This window comes from Garra rufa, chromosome 2 (genome assembly GCF_049309525.1).
Source record: "Garra rufa chromosome 2, GarRuf1.0, whole genome shotgun sequence".
Lineage (NCBI taxonomy): Eukaryota > Metazoa > Chordata > Actinopteri > Cypriniformes > Cyprinidae > Garra > Garra rufa.
This window is the reverse complement of record NC_133362.1, coordinates 35,662,408-35,673,600: the sequence shown is the minus strand read 5'-3', so window position 1 is coordinate 35,673,600 and position 11,193 is coordinate 35,662,408. Positions and strand designations below refer to the sequence as shown.

Here is an 11,193-nt window from a genome sequence, read left to right as displayed (position 1 = left end):
ATTATTAAATTAAAAATGGCCAGACTTTTTTTTTTCCATTACAGTTACTGAGACTAAAAGCAGAGGTCTTCAAACTTCAGCATCAGTACTAGGGAGGGAGTCGAGATTCTGGAACTGTCCACAGCAGATCTAAAACTGTCTTCTGTTCATGAAGACTAAACGCTGAACACATCTCTTCATCATCATCTGTGCCATCATTAAGAGTGTCATACAGCTGTACCCTGATACATGAACCAGGAACGTAACATGTCCCCCCAATATGGACTTTGCAATGGCTGATTCTTAAATTCCTACATTTGTTCGTCCCTTAGTAGTCTACATCCTTGACATGAACTATACAATCAGTCAGGCGAATGTAAGAGTTCGAACATAACACAAACCAGTACATGCCTCACCATATAATCTGACAACGCTGTGCCTGGATTTACATGAATGAACCTATCGCGGAAGGACATTTTTATTGCTTCTGAACACCAGCCAACCCTATCCGACACAATCCGAGCACATCTCACCACCTCCTAAAATGCGCAGCATATTTCTCACCTTTTCAACGCGCCGAAAACGTTCGCGCACATGTTTACCGGACGCCGTTTCCATCAGCTACGCTACTGAACTGTTTTGCGCGGTGCAACACTCCAGTAATTTCTGGATCGTGGACTTGCAGTGACACTGGCAGAGACTGGCATTTAGCACAGCAGCAGCAGCGGCATCACATCGGTATGGACTGCATTCCTACCCCTCCCCTTCCCTCCCACTATAAGCGCTAGTGATTCACCTCAGTGACTCTTTTGAATCAGTGCACTAAACGACTCATTCAGTGACTCTTTATGCAGTTATCGCTACGCCGGTAGGTGGCGGAGAGTGATTGAATCGTTCATGGCTGAAAGGCTTATCCTTTTTAATTGTTTGCCTGCTTAAAAATCTTGTAGGAAACCATCATAAGTATTTTCGTCACAAATTACAACAAAGCATTTTCTCAAATCATATCATATTTTTTCTCTCTCTACCTTATTTTTCAATGTAGAAGTAAGCTTATGGCCGAGATAGAGGAAAATAAAAAGAATAAAAATGTGCCGTAAACGGTAAAACTGTTTGCACTTCAAACCAGTGTGTTTATAATTGAGATAGTACATTAAGATAATATGGCAAGGCACATCAATTTGCAATATCAAGCAGCAAAATGAGCTGTTTTGAACAGCTAAAAATAGCTGGACGCGGATGAGAGCGGAAGTCAGACCCATGAAATTTGCAAATGGCTGTGCCCACACTTACGGAAAAATAGGGTGGATGGTGTTGACACCAAAACGTTAAATATATTAGCTTATATAATATAAATATATTAGCTTTAGATTTTGATTGGCTATCAGTGTTTTTTATTGTTCACCAACAGTTATAGTTTCTCTGTTATCCTTATGATGTGTGGACTCATCTATTCTCACAAATATCTAACTTCAATATTGTTTATGGCTATAAAATGGTAGCATATGAAAATATCTGCAAAATGTTAATTATTTGACCAAAATAAGAGGGATCATGCAAAATTCATGTTTTTGTTTATTTGCTACTGACCTGAATAAGATATTTCATATAAAAGATGTTTACATATAGTCCACAAGAGGAAATAACAGTTGAATTTATAAAAATTTAACGCGTTCAAAAGTTTACATACACTTGATTGTTAATACTGTGTTGTTACCTGAATGATCCACAGCTGTGTTTTTTAGTTTATTGATAGTTGTTCATGAGTCCCTTCAGGTCCCACAATTTTTTTTTGTATTTGAACCTATTCCATCAATGACTCATATGCAACTATTACAGAAGGTTCAAACACACTGATGCTCCAGAAGGAAAAATTATGCATTAAGAGCCAGGGGGTGAAAACTTTTGAACAGAATGAAGATTTTTCTTATTTACTTATAAAGCTTTTTTAATTTGAAGATCAGGGTAAATGTAACTTATTTTGTCTTCTGGAAAACATGTAACTATCTTCTGTAGCCTCTGAAGGGCAGTACTAAATATAAAAATGTGTCATTCTGTTCAAAAGTGTTCACCCCTGGCTCTTAATGCATTGTTTTTCCTTCTGGAGCATCAGTGAGCGTTTAAACCTTCTGTAATAGTTGCATATGAGTCCCTCAGTTGTCCTCAGTGTGAAAAGATGGATCTCAAAATCATACAGTCATTGTTGAAAAGGGTTCAAATACACAAAAATGCTGGAAACCAAAGAATTTTTGAGACCTGAAGGATTTTTCTGAAGAATAGCAGGCAGTTTAACTGTTCCGGACAAACAAGGAACTCATGAAAAACTATCACTAAAAAAAAAAAAAAAAAAAAAAACTGTGGATAATTCAGGTAACAACACAGTATTAAGGATCAAGGCGATGTAAACTTTTAAACAGGGTCATTTTTATAAATTCAATTATACTAAATAAACAATAACATGCAATTTATATGATCTGTCTTATTTTGGTAAAATAATTAACATTTTGCAGATTCTGAAAGGGGGATGTAAACTTTCCCAGTGCATCATCAATCGACCATATTGGTGGCACAGAGTGCAAACAATGCCAGTGAATCGAACAAAACTTGCATATTTTGCTGATTATTGCTGCTGAAAATGATCAATTATTGTCATGTTTTTGGGCTGTACTAATTGGTCAGACTGGAAAAAAATGTTTGGAGTAACAAAAGGCGTTTGTGGTTGGCCAAATTGAACCAGGATTTCAGAGCAAGAATCTTTACAACATTTGTGTTTGTTCTTATCATTTCCAGTCAGGTAGGTGAAATATTAGGCTAATATCTTAATTAATACACCTTGTTTGTATCATTACCATCTATTAACTTGAGTTTGTCTAAATATTGCGGGCTTTCCTGCTTAGTAAGTCCTTCTCTACATGATTTAACGGCGTCCACAAATTTTTTCCATGGTTTAGACAGCATAGGTTAGCAGAAGAACGTATTCAGTAGTACATTAACTATGCAATCCATGCTGTTGTTTACATCCGAGTATCTCCAATATGGCCCCACAAACCATATGGTGAGAGCAAACCCTCTCTATAAAGATACAATACAGACATAAGATAAGTAAATCCAACATTTGATGATCAAATGTTTGCTCGTGCTACAGTCAGTATCTGAAGACAGGTGTGCAGTCAAAAGAGAGAGACCTTCAGTAAACGAAAAGTATCAATGAAGCCACAGGCGGTGTCTGTAAGGTAACGAGAATGATTCGTTCACTTAAAAAGATTCGTTCAGAAATAGCGATTCGTTCACTGAGGAGACCATTCCTCACATCAGGAGGGATCCCTTACGCTGTAAGATCTTCAACATGACAACATTTGCCCGATCAGTATCTATAAAACCATCTCTCCGCAAACTGAGGCATGTCATATTACTACAGCACGTGATGCACTGACTCACCTCCCTTCGTATTTTAATACACACATCTAAGCGGTGAAGTCAAAAGTGAACTCCCTTCCACAACACAAAGTGGTTTCATCTTTTATGCACAACAACGTCAACGAATCTGCTGTAAACGTAACAGCTGAGCTGCGTGAAACAATTTAAAACCACACAAATACCTTGAAATAATCCGCCTGTTTAGCTTGCCGCTATTACGTCCATTTAAAGCACACAAAGACACCAATCTGCTCTCATTAGAGCACACAACAGTGCAAGGTGATGTGTTGTATAAATTAAAGACATAATCATATGAATACATTTCTTATTAAACATGATGTTTAACGGGCTGTCCATCCTACCTGCATAACCAGCGGACAGCCATTGGTGCGTCTGTGTTTACAGATTAAACACAACGCAATTTTCGTTTACAACCATCGGGCATACATGTCTAATGACACAAACCTGCTGGCCAAGCGAGAACGAACGAGTTGCGAGGAGTTTGAATTCAGTAAACGTCAAAAACACGTGTCCGAAAATATAATAAATCTGTGATGTAATATACTAAAATTATTTAATCACAAATATGACAAAAAATCGGGGTCAGTAAGATTTTTAAACGTTTTTGACAGAATAAGCCTCTTTATTGCTTAGCAAGGCTGCATTTATTTAACAAAAATACTGTAAAACAGCAATATTATCGCAATTTTATGAAGTTATTAATTTATTCCTGTGATACAAAGCTACATTTTTTAACATCGTTACTCCAGTCTTCTTTAGAAATCACTGTGATATGCTGATTTGCTGTGATACATTTTTTTTTTACAGTGATACATCACTGTGATAATTTTTTAGAACTCTTTAATGAATAGAAATTAAGTTAAAATGATCAAAGCACAGTTTTATAGTCTAACGTTGACATTATATACAGTATGTTGTAGTTTTGTAACTCATTGAATGTTTTGGTCGTCCAGTTTGATTAAATCAGAAGCGCAGGAAGTAGAATGCGCATTAGAGTTACAAAAATCTTTATTTGTGTTGGAAATATAATTCTTATTAAACACAGAGCGCATGTTACGTTTTTCTTAGAAAACAATACATATATCCGCTCTTGTAGGACGTACTAATGTATGAGTGATGAAGGGACTTTTATTTTGAAATCGCCCACCATGTTGAAATGTGCTGAAGATTTATACAGAAACGGAGATTGAACGGAAATTGTACTTATTATTTTTGGTCAAGGTCAATGACTTATTTACGATGAATGTACAATCAGGTAGTTATTTAATATTTAGGTCTCTGCGTCCGTGTTATACACAAGCTCCTCTGTCATTAAGGAGTCCCTGTCGAGGTCATCGACAAAGCTCGAGCCAACCACCAAAACATGCCAAACGAGCGGAGGTTTGTCGTTTACGAACTTTTTCAAATTAACAGCAATGTATCTGTTCATCTACACATCTGACACTTATATGCACTATGGCACACATAAAAAAAAAATGCTATAATTAAATGTAGTACCTATGTAATTTTTGAATGCACATACAGTTGAAGTCAAAAGTTTACACACACCTTGCAGAATCTGCAAAATATTAATTATTTTACCAAAATACCAGGCAGCTTAACTGTTCAGGACAAACAAGGGACTCATGAACAACTATCACTAAACAAAACAATTGTGGATCATTCAGGTGACAACACAGTATTAAGAATCAAGTGCATGTAAACTTTTTATCTTTTTATAAATTCAGTTATTATTTTCTCTTATGGACTATATGTAAACGTCTTTTACGTCAGGTAAGTACTAAATAAAAACATGCATTTTGTATGATCCTTCTTATTTTGGTCAAATACTTAACATTTTGCAGGTTGTGCAAGGTGTATGTAAACTTTTGACTTTAGCTTCATTTTTTTAATGATTATTGATATTTAATATTTTATATATACTTTTAATTTAGGCAAAGTTGCTGTGTAGATGCAGTTGCCTGAAGTTACCTAATTTTAACTGGATGTATAGCTGTCATTCATTTTTGGAAATTTCTAATGCAGCCTTGTTTTAATATTTGTATTGTAGAGGACTGGATTCAGTCCAGCAGCATCATCAAAATATGACTGGATTGGTCCACCAGACAGATTGTCAAACCTGAGGCCGATCATATATCACATCCCAGAGAATGAGACGCCACTAGAAAGGAAGTTGAGGCATCTGAGACAGGAGACTGAAGACTGGAACCATGAGTTCTGGACCAACCAGAACTTCACATTTACCAAGGTGTGAACCACAGTTGTTTGGTCCAAGCTTTAAAACCAAGCAGTTTAATGCAGGAAACACATTTAACATGTGGAATAGTTACTTTAGCTATTGAGATCCTCCATGAAGTACCATTATCACCACTAGGGGGAAGTATTGTGTTGTAAATGCTTATTTGTTTAGAGCAGGGGTGCCCAAACTTGGTCCTGGAGGGCCGGTGTCCTGCAGCGTTTAGTTCAAGCTCTTACTAGGCGTGCTAGAAAATTCCCAGCAGGTGTGTTAAAGCAAGTTGCAGCTAAACTCAGCAGGACACTTGTCCTTCAGGACTGAGTTTGGGCACCCCTGCTTTAGATACTTGCAGAATATATGCTTAATATGCTGCTGAGCCTAAATGGACTTTCTTGATTCTGATGTTACCTTGTTTGAAAAAAAAATTCCGATTGACCCATTTATTTATTTATTAATTTTTTCTAACAGGAAAGAGAAGAATATGTGAAATCACAACTGACCGCAAAAGGGTTGTCAGAAAGAGATGATAATGGTGAGCTGTCTAAATATGAACACTGCCTACAGTATGTTTATCACACTAACTGGCAAAGATATGAGCAAATGTACATGTTTAAGAATCAATCATTGACAAACTCGTATTGATCGACCTGATCATTTAATCTTAAAGTTGTTGTGGACATGTCTTGTGTATAATGTGCCATTTATTATGGTTCCAGGAAGGAAAAGGACTTTAAGCAGTGAGGAAATGGCAGTATTTTACAAACACTTTTTAGACAAAAACATTACGAGACATGCCGGTTATAACAGGTGAGATTATTATTCAAATACTTGATTTTTAAGTCAGTGTAAAAAAACTTTTATATTGTTAGTACTATTGCATAGTAGTGACAGTATTGTTAGTAATTTATTTACTTTTTTTAATTTTCAAGAACACTCATTGTACTGGATAATCAGTTTTACTTGATTTATCCATAAATACTATTTTGGTAAAATATTAGTATCAAAAATGATACATCAGACTTTCAATCATCATCTGTATTGCTTTGCATTAGGTTTTGCCCCCACATTAAAATCTACAACATTTTTAATCCTAAACCAAGCATTTACAGTTGAAGTCAAAAGTTTACATACACCTTTCAGAATCTGCAAAATGTCAATCATTTTACCAAAATACGAGGGATCATACAAAATGCATGTTTTTTTTATTTAGTACTGACCTGAATAAAATATTTCACATACAAGAAGTTTACATATAGTCCACAAGAGAAAATAATAGTTGAATTTATAAAAATGACCCTGTTCAAAAGTTTACATCCCCTTGAATCTTAGTACTGTGTTTTTTGTTTTGTGATAGTTCATGAGTCTCTGTTTGTCCTGAGCAGTTAAACCGCCCATGTTCTTCAGAAAAATCCTTCAGGTCCCTCAAATTTTGGGGGTTTTTCAGCCTTTTTATGTATTTGAACCCTTTCCAACAATGACTGTAGGATTTTGAGATTCATCTTTTCACACTGAGGACAACTGAGCGACCCATATGCAACTATTATGGAAAGTTTAAACACTCACTGATGCTTAAGAAGGGAAAAATAGAGTATATAGAGAGTGATACCTGATATTTATATGCATTTTATGCAAGTAGTATTCTATGCTATGTTATAAAGATCTCATTGATTTACACTAAAAGTTGTCAGAATTTCATCCTACTGTTTTTTTTTTTTGCATATTTTTGCTCAGTTACAGAATAAAGCTGTTTATTTCCTTGAGTATAAACTCCATATTCTTCTATATCATACTATCATTCTATATATGAGCAATAAAAGCCCAATGTATCAAAACTGATAACAACAACAACAACAAAAACATTTAAAATTAATTTTAACAATGTAAATATAAACAATTCCTCAAAGAAAAATGTTGTGTTACAAGGTTAAGTCCATGTTATTTATTTCTTTCAAACCTTTTGTATTTCAGGGAATGGTATAGACGAAATTTTACCATTACACTTATGATGGCGAGAGTCGCTCTGCAAAACACATGGAGGACACTGACTGGACAGACGAGGGGAATTGGACGAGAGAAAGGCAAAACGACATGAAATGAAAATAAAGACTGTAAATTAATCACTGGTTTTGTCTGTATGTGGAAGTGAAAGCACTTAAGTTTAGAGAAAAGATTGCAGCAAAATTTGAAACGTTTGTGAAATACTGAAGATGCTTGTCTGCGTGTGTTTGTGCAGCTTATCAAGCTAGATTTTTAATTATCAATGTTTAAAGGAGAAGTTTTTATAATCTCTGTCTGATAACTCTTCAAAACCTGAATATTAACATATCTACAGTTACACGTGGAGTGGAAAGATTGAAAGCTACAGGCACACGAAGTTCACTCACTTCATGCTCTTTCAAAACTTTAGGACTTGTTTTTTTATATGACTTTCTGTGGAACTTTTTTATTATTATTATCAATATTCAAAACCGTTTTTATCAGTATTCTTTGATGCAAAGATCAGCATTTATCTGAAATTAAAAAGCTTTTGTAACATTATACCATTCAAAAGCATAGAGTCAGTATAATTTTTACTTTTGGGGGAAAGAAATCATACAAATTGATACTTTTATTTAGCAAGGGTATTAAAGCATGATAAAGACATTTATGTTACAACAGATTTCTGTTTCAGATAAATGCTCCTCTTGTGAACTTTCTATTCATCAAAGAAACCTGACAAAAATTTACTCAGCTGTTTTCAACATAATAATAGTAATAAATGTTTTTTTAACAGCAAATCGGAATATTAGAATGATTTCTGAAGGATGATGTGACTGTAATGATGCAAAAAATTTAGCTTTGACATCAAATAAATTACATTTTAAAATATATTTAAATAGAAAACAGTTATTTTAAATGGCAAAAATAATTCAAAACGGTACTGTTTTTGTTTTTGTACCAAAAAAAAAGTACTTTGGATCAAATAAATGCAGGCTTGGTGAACAGAAGAGACTTCTTTAGAAAAAACATTAAAAAAAACCTGTTCAAAAACTTTTGACTGGTAGTGTATGTAATCTTTATTAGTTGTTGTTTTTTCCAAAATTGACCATTACGCCTAAAATATATTTATTTCAAAGATAAAACAGTGATAGTGTACACGCTTATCTCTGCAAATCAAACCTAATTTTGGAAAATGTTTTTTCTAAAAAATATATATATATATAAACAGGATTTTAACAGAATATTAAAATAGATTATATTACATTTAATTTAATGCTAAATTATTTGTTCCTTTGTTGATGTAGTGTACATTTTTATATGAATAAAAAATATAGAACAAGGACCAGAAAATCCATGAATTGTCTATCGAGGTACACAAAAATGCAGTTTAAGATATAGGCTAATAATTGTGAGTAAAGGGGGAAAAAATCTTATAGTAAGAATAATCGATATTAAAATGTACAAAATAAAAAGTTAAATGAAGAGAAACAATTACAGCTAATATGTGACTCTGGACCCCAAAACCAGTCATAAGAGACTTTCTTTTTTATATAAATTAAGTTTTATACAACAAAACAACTGAGAAGCAACTAAAAGCTGGATAAATAAGCTTTCAATTGATGTATGGTTTGTTAGGATATGACAATATTTGAAAATCAGGAATCTGAGGGTGCAAAAAAAATTATTGAGAAAATCACCTTTAAAGTTGTCCAAATGAAGTTCTTAGCAATGCGTATTGCTAATCAAAAATTAACGTTTGATGTATTAACTACATTTTCAAAATGCCAATTAAATTAAAATTAGAGAGTATCTTATCTTTGTTAAACACAGAGGTATCATACCATAACTTTTTAACATAATTACAGTGCCAAAAGATGTGGGGTGCAGTTTCCAAGTATAAACAGCAATTGACATCAATATCCCTCTTAAATTTGCTGAGAAAATGTTTAACAGAATAGAATTTGTGAATTATCTAGAAAGAGATTTTGTTTGTAACAAAAAAACTTGTGAGGTAATAACCAAACACTTCCGCACCTAGGGTTTCTAACAAATTTAGTCCACTATTGCTACAAATATACCCGTGCTACTTACGACTGGTTTTGTGGTCCAAGGTTACATATATCAATAGTTAAATCAGAGTAGAAGGTTCTCACATTTCTCCTCAAAAATCTATAACAGTAATGTTAATTGTCAAACAATATATAGACTACCATTCAAAAGTTTGGGGTCAGTACTTTTTTTTTAAAGAATTTTTTAAGAAATTAATACTTTTATTCACCAAGGATGTATTAAGTTAATAATTAAAAGTTTATTAAAAGTTAATAATAAATAATTTACATTGTTATAACATATTTATATTTTGAATAAACACTGTAGTTTTTAAACTTGTTATTCATGAAAGAATCCTGGAAAAAAAAAATCACAGGTTCCAAAAAATATTTGGCAGCACAACTGTTGATATTATCCAACATTGATCATTCTAATAATAAATCAGCTTATTAGAATGATTTCTGAAGGATCATGTGACACTTAAGACTGGAGTAACAGCTGATAAAAATTCAGCTTTTCATCACAGGAATAAATTCTACATTAAAGTATGTTAAAATAAAAAACATTATTTTATATTGTAAAAACATTTCGCAATATTACTGTTTTTTTTCTGTATTTTTAATCAAATAAATGCAGCCTTGATGAGCATAAGAGACTTCTTTAAACTATTACAAGTCTTACTGACATAAAACTTTTGAATGGTAGTGTATATATATATATATATATATATATATATATATATATTTTATTTTATTTTTTTTATTGCAAGACAAAAAGGAAAACAATAATAAATAGCACTGCATAGAAATACAATAACAAAAAAAAGGAAAGGAAAAAAATAAAAAATAAAAAACAGCACCTCAATCAGTGAGAAAAAGATCGTCATATGCCTTAAGAAACTTGTTATTCTAGTTATCATCAATACGTTTAAGAGAATGAACAATAAGCAAAATCTCTGCGAGAAAGACGTCAAATCTAGGTAACATAATAAGAAATTTGGATTTGTGAATAAAAAATTTACAATGCAAAACAAAAAAATTAACAAGTTCAGTAGCATGGTCACTACTAGATTAATATAAAAATATTTATTTTAGTGTACATTTTAAAAGCACATTTAAAAAAAAAAAAAAGAAGATATCCCAAAGAAATTTAACCTCATTGCAATGATAGAACAAATGAAGTAAAGATTCTTCCTCAACTTTACAGAATACACATAAATTAGAAATATAAAAAAAGAAACAATTTGGGAGTTTGGTGGGTAAACATTATGCAAAATCTTAAAATGCATCTCTCTGATTTTATTAGAAATGCAAAATCTTTCAGGAAGTAACCATGCTTTCTTCTAATGTATACAGTCAACAAAATTAGTCCAGAAAAATCGACATCTAGGGGATGTATATACTGAATAGTGTAACATTCGCTTTATAAACTTACTGTTACATTTTTTAATTGTCAAACAATATTGCTCTCTTTTAATCCTGGGATGACATCATAATGAGGAGGAGGGAACC

The 11,193-nt window shown here is 32.9% G+C and overlaps 1 protein-coding gene across 1 annotated transcript; it reads left to right on the top strand.

Annotated features, from left to right (window-relative positions):
- The first annotated feature begins 4,349 nt into the window (after positions 1 to 4,349).
- Positions 4,350 to 8,430, top strand: coa8 (cytochrome c oxidase assembly factor 8). The gene is made up of 5 exons (XM_073835160.1): positions 4,350 to 4,797; positions 5,468 to 5,665; positions 6,122 to 6,185; positions 6,370 to 6,460; positions 7,622 to 8,430. The coding sequence occupies exons 1-5, from the start codon at positions 4,657 to 4,659 to the stop codon at positions 7,743 to 7,745; spliced, it is 618 nt and encodes a 205-aa protein (XP_073691261.1). The 5' UTR covers positions 4,350 to 4,656; the 3' UTR covers positions 7,746 to 8,430.
- The last annotated feature ends 2,763 nt before the right edge of the window (positions 8,431 to 11,193 follow it).

Bases quoted from the DNA above. Each gene is read 5' to 3' on its own strand.
- coa8 (XM_073835160.1), top strand. From the start codon at position 4,657: ATGAATGTACAATCAGGTAGTTATTTAATATTTAGGTCTCTGCGTCCG. The intron at 4,798-5,467 runs GTTTGTCGTTTA...TTTGTATTGTAG, and splicing joins AACATGCCAAACGAGCGGAG to AGGACTGGATTCAGTCCAGC. The intron at 5,666-6,121 runs GTGTGAACCACA...TTTTTCTAACAG, and splicing joins AGAACTTCACATTTACCAAG to GAAAGAGAAGAATATGTGAA.